At 35.5% G+C, this 18738-nt stretch overlaps 2 protein-coding genes across 2 annotated transcripts in view; one reads left to right on the forward strand and one right to left on the reverse strand.

Annotated features, from left to right (window-relative positions):
- The window catches only part of LOC106874762 (gamma-tubulin complex component 6), a 29149-nt gene extending 18747 nt beyond the window's left edge, over nucleotides 1–10402 (forward strand). Inside the window, 13 exon segments of the mRNA XM_052975194.1 lie at nucleotides 1–648; nucleotides 1581–1805; nucleotides 2084–2164; nucleotides 2687–2846; nucleotides 3379–3520; nucleotides 3965–4121; nucleotides 4609–4646; nucleotides 5792–5924; nucleotides 6341–6404; nucleotides 6988–7149; nucleotides 8096–8295; nucleotides 9408–9495; nucleotides 10396–10402. The exon segment at nucleotides 1–648 is cut by the window's left edge and continues 4 nt beyond it. Of these exon segments, the coding sequence (XP_052831154.1) occupies nucleotides 1–648; nucleotides 1581–1805; nucleotides 2084–2164; nucleotides 2687–2846; nucleotides 3379–3520; nucleotides 3965–4121; nucleotides 4609–4646; nucleotides 5792–5924; nucleotides 6341–6404; nucleotides 6988–7149; nucleotides 8096–8295; nucleotides 9408–9495; nucleotides 10396–10402 (2105 nt within the window).
- A 53-nt stretch (nucleotides 10403–10455) lies between these two features.
- The window catches only part of LOC106874763 (serine--tRNA ligase, cytoplasmic), a 21017-nt gene continuing 12734 nt past the window's right edge, over nucleotides 10456–18738 (reverse strand). Inside the window, exons 3-11 of the mRNA XM_014922611.2 lie at nucleotides 18518–18601; nucleotides 17357–17515; nucleotides 16411–16551; nucleotides 15528–15683; nucleotides 14533–14754; nucleotides 13221–13350; nucleotides 12498–12655; nucleotides 11176–11305; nucleotides 10456–10670 (exon numbers count right to left, since the gene is read on the reverse strand). Coding sequence (XP_014778097.1) covers nucleotides 10570–10670; nucleotides 11176–11305; nucleotides 12498–12655; nucleotides 13221–13350; nucleotides 14533–14754; nucleotides 15528–15683; nucleotides 16411–16551; nucleotides 17357–17515; nucleotides 18518–18601 — 1281 coding nt within the window. The 3' untranslated portion in view covers nucleotides 10456–10569. The remainder of the gene's footprint in view (nucleotides 10671–11175; nucleotides 11306–12497; nucleotides 12656–13220; nucleotides 13351–14532; nucleotides 14755–15527; nucleotides 15684–16410; nucleotides 16552–17356; nucleotides 17516–18517; nucleotides 18602–18738) is intronic.

Here is an 18738-nt window from a genome sequence, read left to right on the forward strand (position 1 = left end):
CTGGAGGAGATACGATAATCCCACACAAAAAACAAGTGGAGGATCAGTCTATATCTAAAGAGAGCTCAACTACCTCTGGAGGAGAGGTAGTAATCCCACATAAAAAGCAAGTAGACGATCAATTTGTGTCTAAGGAGAGTATAACTACCTCCGGAGGAGATACAGTAATACCACGTAGAAAACAAGTGATGGATCAGTCCGTATCCAAAGAAAGTTCAGCTATTTCGAGAGGTGATGTTGTGATCCCTCATAGAAAATGGGTTGAGAATCAATCAATATCAAAGGAAAATTCTGGTTTCCTTCCCGAGGCACAAGTTGTCCATCGAAGAAAGAGTGTGGACAATCAGGGCATCCATCAACAGACGTACGACATGTCCCCCACTGACTTGGTTGTTCACAGAAAGAAAAAAGTCCCAAACCAATCTGTCACCCAGGAGTCATCTGAATCAACATTGAACTACAGACATTCAGGCATTTTCATCTCACCAGCTCTCATTGGACATGGTTACTATGAATTTGAACTTCCCGTTTTGAAGCAACCCAAAGATCTGTATGCTCAGGAAACTGATATGAAAGATTTCTCCATTCGACGACAGAGTGGAGTTTTCCTGTCTGATGACCTCCCGGTTGTCAGCTCCAGTTTAACATGTGAGTATTTCACAAACTTCTTTTTTTGTTTTCACTTTACTTTTTTTTTTACTTGCTTCAGTCTGTGGATTGTGGCTATGCTGGAGCGCTGCTTTGTTGGCTTCAGTCAAACAACCTGACCCCGTACTTATTTTTTAAAGTCTGGTACTTATTTTATCAATCTCTTTTGCCAAACTGCTACCAAACACCACCCTTATCAAGTGGTTGGTAAGACACACACACACACACACACACACACTCACACATTGACATGGCCATGTGGTAAGAAGTTTGATTCCCAGCCATATGGTTCCAGGTTCAGTCCAGCTGGATAGCACTTTGGGCAAATGTCTGCTGCCCCAAGCCAACCAAAGCATTGTGAGTGGATTTGGTAGATGGAAACCTAAAAAAAAGAAAAACCCATCGTGTGTGTGTGTGTGTCTCTTGAAATTGTGGATGAGTGTCACTGTCATAGTGCAGTGTCATTTGTGCATGGGTGGTGCATTTACATGGCACCAGCACCCACAAGCTCGCAAGGTTAGGAATGCTCAGCTGGAGAGGGATGCAGGGGACAGCCTGTATGCAAGGATAACCATGGTTTAACTTAACTTGATGGGTCTTTTCAAGCACAGCAAACTGCCAGGAACACACACACACACACACACACACATACATGTGTATCACTACTTGGTGTTTGGCTGTGTACCTTAAGATATTTGTTTGTTCTAATTTACATAACTGCACACTCACATACACACACATGTACATTTACAAAGTAAGCAGGCGTCCTCTTATGTTGCATTTGAATTTTTTGTATTTTTATTTTTTGCTGTTTTTACTATTCCAGAAAGGAAAGGACAAGTCCATAGCCAGTCCATGACTTCTCCATTGGTGTATGGTTTATAACAATGTCCCTTTTCTACCCCTGGTTTTGTTTCTTCTCTTCCAATCAGCCCAACCTCCACAAGTGAAGACACACAACAAAATGTCCAGTACAATGTCAGCAACAACAGAATCTGAACCAACAGATGACGATGCCAGCAAGAGAGCCCGCTTCAAGCAGAGGAACATACACGGTCATTCTTCAGATTCGACAATCCAAAAACTGCTGTATGGCAGAAAGACCAGTTCCTCACCTGAGAATCAACCGAATGTCGATAACGAAGAGGATAGAATAGGTAAGTAGCTCTAGTATAATGTAAACAAAGAAACAACTCAGGGTGGTCAGTGGTATTTATTTGACCAACATATATAAATGTAGGTATGTCAAATACCATACAACATAAACTTTTAAAATTAATAAATGTCTCTCCTGAATAAGTCTCAAAACTTCTGGAATACACCTTGTATATACATAACATGCATGCATTTGCCATAAACATATATACACACATATACATACTCATACTGTTATAATTCGCCTCCTCCTGTCACTTTAATATTTCCGTTTTTGTAGGTCCAGCAGAAGGGTTTGAAGCCATGTTCAAGTCTTGGAAGGAATCTTTCACGGAACCTTATGACTGTTCTTTTAACTTTGGTAAGTCTTTTAGTTTATGTCATTTCTTAAGACTTTGTGACTGAATTACAAGTCATTACATAGATTAGCTTTGGTAACTGTTCGTATGGTACAGTGGTTGTGTAGTTGTGATACTGGGGTACTAACTATAAAGATGTGTTCAATCAATCTGTAGTCTACAGTTACCAAAAAGGAACCAAAATAGTAATAAAACAAAATTCTACTTATTATATCTATTCCACTTAGAAAAATAATTCTGTTCCTGATCGTAAAAAAATGTTATTGTGATAGTCGAAGTTATGTTAGTTTTTGGTTGGCAGTGGTATAACTGGTACCATTGTGTGTGTGTTTTCCTTATCACTGCTTGACAACTGGAGTTGGTGTGTTTATGTTCCTGTAACTTAGAGTTTCGGCAGATAAGACTGATAGGTTTAAAAAGGTACGTACTGGAGTCAATTCGTTCTGAAGGTACGTACTGGAGTAATTACCATTCATTGACTGATAATATATAACAGACATCATTTACTTTTTATTTCCTTTCAGAAAGTGGCCATTTGCTGAATATTGGTGGTAATTTGAACCAGATAGCATCTGGTAGATCAGGTATCAGTTCAAAAGCATCTGTTGAAGATTTAGAAGCGTATCACCAATCTCCTTTATCAGTTCTTATTCAACAGTCTATCCAGAATCCTTTGATGGATCAGTAAGTATACAATTATTAAATGATTTACCTTATGTATTTTCAAACATAGACTCATGGAAATTGTTTTATTTTGTAACTTAACTCAATTTACGCTTGTTATCATAATTTCAAATTGCTACACACTCTCCTCTTGCCTACTATACTTGACTCTCTCTCTCTCTTTCCCTCTCTCGCCCCGCTCTCTCCCTCTCTCTCTCTTTCCCTCTCTCGCCCCGCTCTCTCCCTCTCTCTCTCTTTCGCCCCGCTCTCTCCCTCTCTCTCATATTTAGACGTAGATACCATTTGAACGTTTCATTATTGTGATTCTTTAACAGAGAACAACCAGTGATTAATTGTTGCATTTAATTTAATTTGAAAATCATAAAATGTAATCTTGCATGTATGGATGTATGGGAGATCAACTCCACCTATCTCTCAGCTGTTTCTAAATCGGACCTGCTCTCTGTCTGACCATTTCATCTCAGCACTAACGATCCAATACCCTTAAAATAATTATGATGATGATGATGATGATACATTCACTATTTTGCAGAATCAAGCTTGTGAACAAATGTGCCTTAGACTACTTTTTAACCGAATTATCCATTGAGGAACACTTCTCAGCAATGTGGCGTTATCTTATCATGGGTGAAGGAGACTTTGCTTTCAATCTTACCAGTTTACTTTTCGAAAAGGTGACTTTTTCATTATACTTCTTTGTTTTACAATTCCTCGTCGATGCCATTTAGTGTCCATTTTCCATGCTGGCAGTTTGATTGATAATGGTAAGCCAGAGAACCGTACCAGGTTCCAATCTGAGAGGATGGAAAGTAAAGTTGGCCTTGGTGGCATTTGAGCTCCAAGTGTAAAGACAGACGAAATGCTGCTATGCATTTTGCCCGGCATGCAATCAATTCTGCTAGCTCACCACTCTAACTGTGGGAAATATTACCTTGCTCAGAAACAGGTGAGGGTTAGTGACAGGAAGGGCATCCTACCATAGAAAATCTACTTCAACAAATTCCATCTGACCCATGCAAGTATAGAAAAGTAGATGTTGAATGATGATTTTCTTAGTATTTTTCCTGTCTTTATATTTTAGTGAAATAATCTCTTGCTCCCTTTTTTTGTCTTTCCAGCTCTCCATGAACCCACATCCTAATGAGATCCTCAACCCTATCTTTCTAAACAGCATCATGAATCAGGCTTTTAAATGTTCTATTTCTGCTGAAGATAAATACATCAAAAACCTCAGCTTTGAAATCACCAAAGATTCTTCATCAACTGTGAAAGACGGTAAGTTTCCTCTACTGAATTTCTTTCTTGAACTTTCTCATCTCGTAGCAAGTTGCTATGAGATGAGGCAAATGGTACACTTTCAATACCAGAGATATTGTTTTCAGTTGTGTTTGTTAATTTGTTTGTCCGTGGACAAGATATCTCAAGAACTGCTGGATGGATTTGGATGAAACTTTCAGGGATGTTTGGCTTTGTGACTGGCATGAACTGATTAGATTTTGGGATCGATCCAGTACTGGACAAGGATTCTGAATTATTTTTCCTTTTATTTTTTTTTTTATGTAATTTTTGAAAGTGATCAGGTTCATTTTTAGTATTCTCGTTTGTGAGAGCAGTTGAGTTTCAGATATTCTCGTTTTAAAAATCAACTCCGGCTAATCATTGAGAGGATGTTGGTGTTGCCTTGATGGGGATTTGCACTCTCTGAGTGTTATAAATTAATTCATGTTGTCCATGATGTGTAAAATAATTTTTTCTCTTATAGATGCCAAAATATTGGAATGTTTAAATCTTGCATACAAGGTAGGCTAAACTATTTTATTATTCTTCATTCTGAAATCTTTCTGTTTTTATATTGTCTTGGAGGTGATAGTTGACTGAGTTTAATTTGTTTTTGTTAATATTGACCAGTATAGCTTTAGTTAAGCTATATGTGAAATAACAACTGACAGTGATTTTGTTGAACTGTTTTTTTAATATGTGTCAAACGTTTACAAATGTGAGGAAGTGTAATCCATCCTTAAAGGCCTAGGGCTTGTTATCCGCCTCACCAGAAGTCCTTCAATAACTCGTCTGTAGTTAAAGTCCTTGTATGGCTTTTACAAGCCCATGGGCAATGCCCTAAATCAGTTTTGCAAGGCATTATTCAAAGCATTGAGATGATTAATGTGTGAAACATTATTTCCCCATTTTTGCTAATTTTGGCATGACTTTTGACAATATATTGTGAAGGTGCATGAAACCTAGTGGTTAAGATGTTGCACTTTTGCTCAATAAGTTCATAGGTTCAATTTCCAGATCAAGTACTATATTGCACTCTTGAGCAAAATACTTCATTTCATGTTGCTTGAGTCCACTCAGCTGTAAATGAGTTCCAGCAATAACTGGGAAGTTTATCCTGCAATAGACCAGCATCTCATTCCAGGGTAGAATGTTGTAGTGTCACTCATTTATATGCCATGGAAATCAGGTTAGCCCTATCATGTTGTGTTCCTGGTATAGCAGGGATAGTCTAAAGGTAATATCTAATAGATTCCCATTAAAGTAGTAATGAACAACAAGAAGGTAAAATACTAAAAAATAGACAAGCGATCACATTGCAACTTTGCAGTCAAATGTGTTTATGACTCATTGTTAATGGTGTCTCCCATAGCTGTTGTTTACTTTTGTTTTTAATAAGGAAAAATATAGATTTTGTGTACTGGGTACTTTTTTCATGAGATCTATCCTAGTGAAGTCACCAAATAACTTAGAAGACAAAATATAAAAAAAGAAAATGAAAAGCCCATGACTGAGTGGGAGTTTATACCTTAACTATGTATCCTATCTAGAAACCCCAAATCCCTCCAGATCAACTGAAGATAATAATGCTTTATGAAAAAACACTGTTGTAGTAAAACAATATCACATTACTTGAGTAACAATAGACTGTTCTGTTCCCTTTGTAGGTTGATTGGCCCCTAAATATCATCATCAACAAGGAGTGTCACCGAAAATATCGGCAACTCTATCTATTTCTGCTCCAACTTCGCTATGCTATGTGGCTTTTGGAACAGATTTGGCGCCAACTGAAACGAGATGGTAAGTGTTGCTAGACTTTTTCTCCTCCTCCTCTTCATCCTCCTTTTATGTCACTGCATACAAACAACATTGGCACGCGACAGTGTTTTATAGTAATTAATAGCAACAGATGCAGTATTAATACCAAAAGGTAATATTTATCCCTATTTAAAAGTTGATATTGTGTCACAGAATACTGTGTTGTTTACCATGAAAGAACCTCTCACATGGAGTTGTGGTGCATATAAGCACTCATGGTTATATCGCTAGCACGAGATAATCCTCCACCATCACTGCTGGGACTCCAGATGACATGATTTCAGCTTTCCTTGGCTTTGTGCTCCAATGTTTGTTTTATAATATTCCTGTCTAATATAATTGACATGTTAATTTATTAATTGTTTTTCCTCACTTGATTGTGTTTGTGTCTTTTGCAGCAATGGTGAACCATGTACCTCACTTCAGTAGGGAGACACAGTTCCATAGGGTCCAAACATTTGGGTTTGTATAAAATTTTCACGGTTTCTCTCCTTTACTTTCTTTCTCTAAAACTGGGCAACAGCTCTGAAGTCATTTTGCAGCTGGTTCTTGCAGGTAGATGTGCTTTGTAGAGAGACTCAGTATAAAAAATGCACTCCAGTTGCAGCAGGGCACATACAAGAAAAAGGTTTTTAGCGCTTTAAAGCAAAATCAGCTTATGGAGGACCCAACTTTGCGTATAGGACTCGAGGTAGTTTCGTTGAGATATTTTTTTGGAAAATGTATAATGCCATCAAATATGGCCTATACAATATGGTAAATGATAGACTGTGTGCGATGAACTTATTTTTGCCTTAAACTCTCCATCAGTCATATAGAGGCCATGATCATTTTTGATGGGTGAGTAAAATCTTATTAAATGTCTGAGACGAGTCAAAATTTGCTATCAACTTTTGAGAGATAATATTGTTTTAATATTTATCTACTCTGGAATATCTCATCAGAGCTGACTGGGTAACTTAACAATCATGTTGTATTATGCTAAGACAATTTATGATTAAATCATTATCATTAAAAAAATATTATGTTCATTTCTCTTTTATAGATATATAATGCGGGAGTTTGTGAAGGCTCTTCAAAACTTTTTTGTGAACCAGGTGCTGTATATTTCATGGACCAACTTTCAGAAAGCTTTTCACACAAAGGTGTTCAGCCTCGATGACTTACATAAACTGCACATGGATTTCTTAGATGCATCACTTAAACAGTAAGTTGGCATCACCAAAGATTAACAATGGCAATGTTAGAAAGGCAGTGTGACCCTCTAGAATTTCACTTTTATGTAGCTCAACAGGAAGGATACCAAACTGAATACTGCTGACTTCTACTTTTCCACTCTGCCTCCAGTTATTTTTAGGGGTATTTTTTCTTCCATCTTTCTTATGAGCATACGTTTCTTTCTCTCCCAGGTCTCGTTGGTTTTGAATTTTCATCAACGCTTCTGTAACTTAGCTTTCTTTTCTAGGTAGGGGTGTTGGTTTAATGCAAGCCCATTGTTACTATTAGAATGAGGCTGTCCATATTAGTTTGGCCTGTATCCTTTGACTTGTCTGGTATGAGAGGCCCTTCCAGGACTAGATACAAACTTCCTTGACTGTTGTGTAAACTACATAACAAATCTTAAATAGAGTAAATATTATATGGAATAAGAAGCCAAGTCTTGTGGTTCTTGAGTATAATGCCACATATTTGTTTTAGGGGAGGTGGGATTTAATTGATTAAAATTTTGAGTTGAGGTAGCAATTAAATCAACTCCAGTACTTTACTGATAATTTAACAACTGCCTTTTATTTTAATAATAGTTTCAAATTTTGGCACAAGGCCTACAATTTTAGGGGAAGGAGTTAGTCGCTTACATCAATCCCAGTGTTCAACTGGAACTTATTTTATTGACCCTGAAGGGATCAAAGGCAAAGGTGACATTGGCAGTATCTGAACTCAGAAGGTAGAGAGTTAGAAAAGCCTTTAATTTTAATAATGACAATAAGAATAATACTTCATAATTTTGGCATAAATTTAACGGTAATTAAATTGTCTCATATATGATCTAAATATTTTATCAACCATACCTGGATTTAACAAGAGAAGAAAGTCTGAAATTTTTAACATCATGTGACTTGCTAAACTGCCCTTCTGTTGGTTCTGTTTTTCAGGAGTTTATTCATGTCCCCGGCCAACCATATGATGGCTGCAATCAAAAACATGTTTAGTCTCATTCTGGCTTTCTACCAGACTCTCAGGAGTCATACTTGGCACCGTGACAAAAATGGAGGACCCATCAAACATCCAAACTTTCCTCGATTGTTGAAACTTTATGAAGACTTCTGTAGATATTCCAAACACTTTTATGATGGTAAGCAATTTATTTTTTAAATTTTATTTTCCATGATATTATTTTCTAAGCTTTTTGCTTGTTTATTCATCATTCTTTTAGATTTTCAGCTGACCAAATTAGAATACTGATAGTATGGGTCCAGTGATCATTAATGTGCTGTGTTCATGGCCAAAACACTTCATTTTCAGCAGACCAGTCTACTTACTTTAAAATCAGATCAACCTGCTAGAAATAGCTGCTAAATCTCCCTCAGATCACACTGTTAAAACAAAAATTAAGAACACATTTAATAATATAGTCCTAGGTATGTCTGTAGAATAGACTGAATGATCATGACACCTTTCAACAATCTACCTGTAAATTAAATCTGCTAAAGAACTTAGACATGGTCACTGGAACTGTTAGCAATAGCAACCAGATCTACTTCAAATTACAACCTCTTAAAAGGTGGCAGAAAGACACTGGAGCACTCTGAAAAATTAACAAGATGATCATGGTTGTAACACGTTTGGCCATAGGTCTGTTTCATTATGGCTGTTATATAGTTAAGTATATTTAGAGGAGGGTACATATACCCACCCACTCACTCAGTCGAAAGATGCCTGTTGTTATTTCTTGTTTGTATTCATAATTCTGTACCATGTTCTGCTTCTTTTTTTTTTTTTTGTCTTTGTTGCCGTACACATTTGCTAGCTTTCTTACAAAGGGGTCTAATGCTCTTAGCTTAGACTGTTTTGGGGACAACCAGATCAAAGCATCTTGAGTGTAACTGTCCGAAATGGTCGTGACTTCTGGTATTTGACTGAAGAAAGAAAGAAAGCCAAGAATGACCTGTCTTTTTTGTCTGTCCTTCTAATTGTTGTTTCTGTTGTCCACCTTTGTATCATCTATCTGTCCAAACGTTTTAATGCCCTCTATTGCGTTTTTGTTTCATTTTTATATTGACACACACATATACACAGCTTTGTAATTTCAATGATGTGATTCTATAATTTTGGATTAACATTGTGGAGTAGGTATGAGAAACCAGCTCTAGCCATATTTGGGCCAAATATAGCTGGTTTAAGACTTGTAATTATGTAAAGGACATCTGAAAGCATGGAAATTAAACTTTATTATTATATTTACAGTAATTTCTGCCTTGGCACAACAAAACTGTGAACCCCACTTGCAGGACCTTGTTCTCTTACTCAACTACAACAATTGGTTTTCACAGAGGTAAATATCCTTCTATTATTGTTTTGGTTACATCTTTACTGACTGTTTATTAAGCTTTTTTTTTTTTTTTTTTTTTTTTTACTAGTAACCCATCCTCCAAGGGTGGATTGGCAGAATTAACACCTTGTGGTATTTGTTCCTGTTATGTTCTGAGTTCAAATTCTGCTGAAGTTAACTTTGCTTTTCACCCCACTGGGATCAATAAAATCAAGTACCAGTCAAAAACCAGGATTAATGTAACCAACTAAATCCCCTCCAACCTTTTTTATGATAGAAATAATGATTGAACCAGTCTGTCTCCCTTTGCTACTAATACAGGTCACATCAAGCAACCAGCAGTGCCTTGATGCAGTTGCTCAACCTGCTAAATATAGCAACTCAATTTCTCTCATTGTATTCTATTAAAAAATAGGAAGGGCCCATTGGATAATATAATCTTGTAGATACAAATAGATGTTCGATTGCTTCTGTTTTTTTAGTTTGTAAAATTCCACACTATTAATGTTGGATTCTTAAAACACACAGCCTAGACAATGGGATCATATTTTATCTTACACTACCTTCATCCATTCATTCTGATGGATATAAATAAGAATACTAGCTTGGATAATTTCCTTGAAATCAGAGGTTTTATGCTCTAAGAACAATAGGGTCAAAGTAGGTGTTATTTTGTCTTCTTTCTTTAGTCATCATCTTTGCATCTTTATTTTCTCCAGTAGATATGCTCAAACAAGGCTAACTGGAGAGTAAAAAACAACCTGATCATTGTGTGCATTTACATGTATTAAGTGTCTAATAATGCTCCCACAAAATTTATTGTCAAACAATATACAAGAATAACTTTTTAAAGCCATATTTGAAATTTTATAATGATGCAATTATTTTTTCTATCTTTTGCAGCCATTAAATAGTAGTGTATAAAGCTTATTTTAATTTTTTACAATAAAGTTAAGAAATGTCAACGTTTATGTTTGTTTATTGAATCCAACAAATTATACATGGAGTGGTCCTTTTTAAAATATTGGCTACAACAGATAAAAATGAAGCGGCAAAGCAGGGATGAACGGGAATAAATCAGCTTTTTATATTCATTTTTTTCATGTTCTTTGACAGATTTTTCTTTTCTATTTCTTCAATAGGAGCAGGTTTCACAAAAGGAATTTTCTCTTTGTAAGCTAGAAAAAAAAAGTAAAAAAAAGGTAAAAACAAAAGACATTAACACTTGACAGACAATTACATGTTTTCTCTTTTTTATTAGGGACAACAATTAATGTATTTTCAAAGACTATTTGTGGGGAAAAAAGCAAACTACTTGACAAGGTACAAATTTACCCCTCTCTCTTTCTCTAGTGCTCCTTATAACTATTTCCAATTTCATGTTTATAGCAGCTCTAAACATAATGACTAATAGTTTGGTTCAATGATCTTAAGAAAAGCCTTTGAAATATTTGTTCTGCTAGTATCACACAGACAATATCTTGTCATGCTCGTTATTGTAAATATAGTGAACCTGTGATTGGTCCATTGGAAATCTATCACTGATGATGCTATTGTTCAGAGTTATTCAAAATAAAATACATAAAAGGTATACCCCATCTTCTTAAGATGGAAGATATACTAAAAGCAAGTTAGTTAATCAGGGATGGTTTCGTACAAAACAACATTAACATTACTACTGACCTTTTGGCAGAAATGCTTGTAATACTTCAGGAACAAGTACACCATCTTCTGTTTGGAAGTTCTCCAATATTGCGCAAATAGTACGAGTTGTTGCACACATCGTAGCGTTAAGCATATGTACATATTCAACCTGGTAAATGGAAAATAATGCAAGGTTTGGTCAAGAAAATGATGGTATTTCTACTCTGGTTTGCACATTTTTCAACAAAAACATTAAGTTCTCCTAGAAAGTGAAATATGTCTAGGAAGAACATTTTACTAAAAAGAACAATTTTAAATAATACTCTGTTACAAAATATATAGTGAAATGAATCTGAATTGAAGAGAAGATTTTATAACTATGTTGCCTGTAGAATGATTAAAAACAGACGACATGTATGTATATATGAATCAATACATTGAAATGTTTAACACCAATTTTGTTCGTACTAATCAATGTAGCTCTTCAGAGATGCAGACTCTCCAAACAAGGAATCCTTCACCATTAACCCTTTTGATACGAATCTGTCCCAAATTGTCCCAGGCTTTATGATACAAACGTTTTCCTTCAGAACGATCTTAGTTAAAAAACCTTCTTTTAAAATTTCACGTTAACTTTGGTGTTTAAAGCAGAAGTTATTTTGAAACAAAGGCAGTATATTTCAACAGAAATATGGTAACAGAAAAGGTTAAATACATTTTAGTGATTTCATTATCTTTGTTACATGTGCAAGACTTTAGCACTTTTTTTTTTCTTAACCCTCTTCAAGAGAACTAAATCAAAGTGTAATAATATCCTACAAACCTAGACTGCAGTATAAAGCCGATATGAAACATGACTAGATGGCTGGTAGGTAGCCAGTTGTTAACTACCCCTTCACTCAATATCTCTTAGAGAATCTGTTTGTTCTGAATCGAAGTATCCAAAATCAGAATGGCTTGTCTGAAGTGAATACGAACAAGTACTTGGACCAAGGTAGTCGTTAAACAATTGTGAAATAAAGTGTCTTGCTCAAGAACACAACACGCAGCCCGATTTGGGAATCGACCTCACGAACTTGACACTCTAACCACTGAATCATGCACCTTCACATAATTTCTGTCAACTCACTCCATAAACAGTAGATTCATGGCAAACAGCAATTAATGGGTTTTTAGATCTTCAAAGTCTATCACATCATATTTACTGAATATAAATTACCAATTTTTTAATTCTTTTTTTTTTTAATTGTTTCATAACTATTTCTGTATGATTTTTTTCAATTTTAACCTTTATGTTCTGGAGTCATAAAGTGACAAGTGACTAAAGGTCATCCAAATTTAGACGTGTATGTTCAACTTACCTCTTGGTTCATCTTCTTTGTTTGACCATAGCGCACTTTGAGACGTCGTGCCTGGTAGTCTGTACAGTTTGAGCAGGAGACCAATTCACGGAATGCCCCAGATCCTGGAAACCATGCTTCTAAGTCAAGTTTTTTAGCAGCAGCATTATTAAGGGCACCTGAAAGAAATTAATAGTTTAAAGAGATGAGTAAATAAGGAAAGATTGAAATTCAAAATTGAAGGAAAGAGATAACTTCATGGCAAGAAGTTGTAATGAAAGAGAAGTTGCATTCATTTGCATCTTTTACTATGACCAAAACCATTCTATGATGATTGTTTTGGTATACTAAGCATGAGGATAAACTAAAATTGGAACTGTAAAAGTTCATTTCTTGATTACATATCCTCGTTAACTTCAGTTTTAATCCAAAGCAATTTTTTCACATCAAGACTACATATGCTTACATAGAAACAATAAATTACTTCATAAGCAGAATGGCCGCGAGCTGGCAGAATCGTTAGAACACCGGGCAAAATGCTCCCACCGAGGTCGACTTTTCCTTTCATCCTTTCAGGATTGATAAATTAAGTACCAGTTGCGTACTGGGGTCAATGTAATTGACTAGTCCACCTACCACAAATTTCAGGCATTGTGCCTATAATAGAAAGGATTACTTCATATGCAGAGTGATCCACAAAATATAATTAACTGGAGTACAAATTTTGAAAGGAAACTGAATTACCAGAAACTATATTGACAATCCGATAAGGAATTCCAAGAGACTTGGTGAAGTTTTCAGCATTGGCAATCATTTCATCAAACATTTCCCAAGATTTGTTGTCATGAGGAGAAGTCAGAACAAACTGTTCCACCTGAAATAACAAAACAAACAATATAGTAAGGTATTAAAAAGACTTGTTTTTTTTTTTTGTCATTAGAGGAAACAGATGAACAAGAGTTGGAGAACCCTGCAGCTGTTGTGGCCCTTAAGAGTGGTTTTCTAGAAAAAAAAGTCTCGATTTTGCTTTAACCCTTTAGTATTCAGATTATTTTGTCGAATGTAATGTTTATTTATATCGTTTCAAAACTAATCAGGCTTTATCTTGTAGTTTAGAGATTTCAGTAATGTGATTGTTTAGTTTTAGAATAACATTGTAGGGTTGAGGTGAGAGGCCAGATCTGGCCAGTGTTTCAACATAAAACAGGTTAAATATTTTGGCCTGATATGACTGGTTTGAATGCTAAAGGGTTAAATACACTATAATTGCTTACTTAAAAAAAGTTTATTATACATTAAATAAATATACACCAGTCATTAAAAGTCGGTTTCGATAGTTATTTCTGACTTCAATATTTATAATTATATTACCCAAATATTAAATTTTTTTTTTACTTAATATACCTTATTAGATTATACTTTATTAAATGCAATCTTCAAGTAATAAAAAGGTTTCACAGTCCTGTTGTAAACCCTTTTTACTCTGCTTCACTATGGTTACAGATAATTAATTAAAGATAATTGTACATATGGAGGAATACATAAATAGACAGCTTGATGACAGTCTAAGTTAACAGGTACATGTTTACTATAAGGTAATTATCATCAACATTTAACATGTTTTCCATGCTGGCAATGGGTTAGACAGCTTGACAGGAACTGGCAAGGCCAGGGGTTCCACACCAAGTTCCATAGTCTGTTCTGGCTTGGTTTCTATAGCTGGATGCCCTTCCTAACACCAACCACTTTATAGAAGGTACTGGGTGCTTTTTTATGTAGCACCAGCAACCACATCAATGCTTTTTACATGGCACCTTAGTTTTAGGATCTCAATTCTGTTGTGGTGGGCAGGTTTTCTCAGATTAATCAACAAATATAATCACTACTCAGTTTTAGCTAAAGTAAAATAAAACAAGTACAGATTCTTTCTTGAAAACATGCCGGAGTAATATTTCTGTTATCTTTTACAGGTCTGTATTAGGGCTTCAGCCTCAGTTCAGTAAGCAAACACTAACCAATTAGACAGTGCTCCCACTATAATTATCAAAATGTTTACCTTTTCAAACTGGTGGACTCGGAAGATTCCACGAGTGTCACGGCCATGAGAACCAACTTCTTGGCGGAAACACGTTGAGTAACCAGCATAGCGGAGGGGTAAAGATTCTGTAGGAAGCCACTCGTCTCGGTGGAAGGCAGCAATTGGTTGTTCAGAAGTAGCAATCAGATATTTCTCATCTACTGTAGCATCATCACTCTTTTCACTGTCTTTACCTATTACCTGAGCAAACAAAGTAGAAATGAAATTAATTTAGACAATTCCTTCAAAGATGTCTTCGAATTATTGAATTGCTTTGGTCAGTTCAGAATGGAAAGACTGTGAAATCAAAATGTTAAACAGAGAGATATAAACACAACTTTAAAGACTAGATATTGTCAAAAATATTTAAATAGTTTTCTGAATGCAGGACAATAACTCTGCTTATGTTTGGCTCTGTATTCTAAAACAATTCCACACATAGCTCTAATCCTCATCTGGGCTCCACACATAGCTCAAACACTAACATGAGTATACATAGCTGGACAAAGGAAATTGGTTATTTTCAAACTAGAGACCTGGCGTGAATGCTTACAACAGAATTAACACCATTAAAGGCATGGCACAACAAATCAAGTCACCCAATTAGTAGCAAAGAGGGGAATGAAGTTTCTTTTATATTTCTGAAGAAAGGGAAAGAGCAATAATAACAGAAACAGTCTAAAAATTTCTACATTAATTTACTTTGTGTAGCTGAGGTGTAGTAGAGTGTTAGAAAATAAGCCATATACATTAAAAGATTTTGATATGCAAAAAATATAATCATTATTGCAATATATATTATTAAAGCAAAAGTAAATAATAACAGGCGGTGCTCCAGCATGGCCACAGTCAAATGACTGAAACAAGTAAAAGAGTATCTATGCATTTTTTAATGGCTACAATGTCTCTACCATGATACAGATATGTTTTAATCCCTATATAGAATCTTGAAAATCAAATATCTCAAGAATTACCTTGTATAATTCTTCATCAAACTGAGACAGCTGGGCAACTTCCCGCATCACATCTTTACGCATAAAAAACGGAGTGTAGAGTGGTACAAAACCTTGGTCATGAAGCAGATTCAGGGCATGGTTTATCAACGCTTGTTCCAAAAACACAAGTGGTCCCTAAAGGAGATATAAAATCAAACAACATAAAAATAATTCAATGATGCAATTAGTTTTTGAACGTTGAAATAATACATGTAGCTTGGAAGTCAGAAAAGAGTGAAAACACATGGTGGGTTAGCATGTAAGATTGTTGGTATTCAAACATGGAGCATGTATGAAATGATTTTTTGCTTGTTTCAGTCATTTGACTGGCCATACTGGGATATCACCTTAAAGAATTTTTAGTCAAATGTATCAATTCCAGTGCTTATTTTTTTAAAGCCTGGTACTTATTCTATCAGTGTCTTTAACTGAACTGCTAAGTGACAGGGACATAAACACACAGCACCAGTTGTTAAGTGGTGGTGAGGGGACAGAGACACACACACACACACATAGATATATATATGATAGGCTTCTTTCAGTTTCTGTCTGCCAGATCCACTGACAAGGTTTTGAATAACCTGAAGCTATAGTAGAAGACACTCGCCTAAGGTGCCATGCAGTGGGACTGAACGCCGAACCATGTGGTTGGAAAGCAAGCTTCTTACCACATAGCCACACCTATTCCTATATGTCTGTGTTGGAGTGAAATTAGAATGGCCAGTGTTTGTGGAAGGGCTTTGATGAGGTGTAACTGTTCAGTGAGAAATGTAGATTAACATTATAACCAGAAATTGTCAAGAAAAACAACAGTTGCATTATTTAAAAATCTAATAGAAGCAATAATAACATTTGTACTTACTTTCAAGTAGTAGCCTCGTCCTCCAGCTGTGACAGTCCCCCTTTCATTATCAACTCCATCCACCATCACAACAAGATCTACATGCGAGTACTTTTTCTTTGTAGTTGTATCCCCAACCAAACGCTCAATACCATTTTCATCCTGGATAACAAAATTAAGTAAAAACAAAAAAAATATAATTACAAAAACCACAGGGATACTAAAATAAATCTCAAATTAATTAGTAATTAAGGGAATACCTAACTTTTATTTCTTCAAAGAGCCTTTTTTTTAAAAAAAGGTTTTAGGAAATTATGGCCCTTAATAAAAGTTTTAAGAAGCAATTTTTTCTATTCAGTCAAAAAGTTGAATAAGGAAGTACTGGTAACTCTTTTGGGCCTTCATAGATTGGTGGGGATAGGGATAACCAAAACGGATTGATGTGGGTGACAGTAAATATTATATTGTGCTTCAAAATAAGGCATATAAATTTTCTGAGAGTGTCTAGCTGAAAAAAGGTTGTCATCATTTTGTCATAAGCATTTCAGGGATTCTTATCCTAATTCGAAAATATTCAGGTTTTCAGAAGCCAATAGAATCCATACAAACAAGGCTATGTTCAGATCTGATGACCTTGTGCAGAGGAATTATTAAAAAGACAAGGCATAGGTGGAGTTTTAAAAGGAATAGTTTAGAAGTTGTTAGCTGTATTTGTGGATTTTTAAAAAATATATCATCATCATAATATAAGGAGATCAAACTTGGGTGACAAGAAGGATAAGGATCAGGAATAATGTGAAGAAGAACAAGAGATATTTGCTCCAGACATTCGAGAGATATGAACCAACACTTTTTCCACAGGTGCTTATCAATATCAAGACATTGTGCATACATGTAACTCATAATGATATGGAAAAATGCTCAGCAATGGTTCAGAATGGTTGTTATGGTGATAATTATAACATACCTCATCATTGCTGATGACACATGATTCATGAAGTAAGTTACCAATCTCTTTCAGTGCTTCATTACGTTGGTTCTCCTGCACCAACATGTCAGCTGTGTTCTGTTTCATCATTTCATCCAGTTTGGTTGCAATTTTCTTTACTTGCTTAACATTAAGTTCCTGAAATCATATAAACATTGCACATACATATATATATACATCTTATATTCGTAAGTACTTTATAATAGCATCAGCATCATCATACATCGTCCTTTGATATTGCTGCACCTCTTATGTGTCCATAGCTTACACTGGGTACATCTTATGGAGTTTCTACCTATGCCTTTTCTACAGATCAAGCAGGACCATCTACCTGAGGGGGTTTGTGCTTTGTCTACCTTCCTACTTATTAGGACTTTGGTTTTATCTAGGTTGACTCTAAGGCCCTTAAACACACACACATACATACATATAGAAACAATGCACTCATTATATGAGAGGTGTTAATATATAGAAATATATACACACATACATATGAAAAACAGAACATAGGCCACCACCATAAGTACAACATATACAGAATTTACAATAGCATCAGTTGTTATTACACGATTTGCAGTAATGCATCACATCAATATATTAAAAAATTATTTTGTCACAACAGCATACACGGTAGTTATTTTAATGTGCAACATCAGTAAATACAGCAGTTACATCAATAGTCATGCCAGAATCCATTGTATGTAATACCTGTGGACACAGCTGTAGCTTATCTGTGCTACTGTTATACAATAGATGTAGCAGCTGCAACAAATGAAACACTAATAGGTACAACAGTACTAATACTAGCAGAAACAGAAAGAGACACATGACAATAGAGTTGCTATGTGGTCAGTTGATCATTTTAGAAATAGCAGCCAAATCTTCCTCAAATCAGATTGTAACATTTTGAAAGGAAACAAGATTAGACAATGCAGTCATAAATATACAAAAAGATGAGGTGGTCACCACTGGAATACATTTGACCATGGGCTTGCTTTATCAGGGTCAACTAAGGGTTAAAGAAAAGCAACAGTTGCTATGAAAGTATTAGACAGTTAGGACCACTTTACAATCAGTAGTTTACTGAAAATTGTGTTGCATCTTAAAACATTTTGTAGTAGAAAGATTCTGTTGACTCACTCGTAACTTATCTTGATTAAGTTCTTCAATTTCATTGAGCACATTCTCAGGAATGGAGTCATCATCACCAACAGGCTCCTTTTTCTGTAAAGAATACAGCCATTAACAGCAGCATATCATATTGGGGGGGAAAAAAGAGACAGAGACATTTAGATGGGTATTACTTTATAGATATCTAAATTATCTAGCTGACGTACTACGACGAAATACCCAAGATGCAG

The sequence above is a fragment of the Octopus bimaculoides genome, chromosome 20, assembly GCF_001194135.2.
Source record: "Octopus bimaculoides isolate UCB-OBI-ISO-001 chromosome 20, ASM119413v2, whole genome shotgun sequence".
Taxonomy (NCBI): Eukaryota; Metazoa; Mollusca; class Cephalopoda; order Octopoda; family Octopodidae; genus Octopus; species Octopus bimaculoides.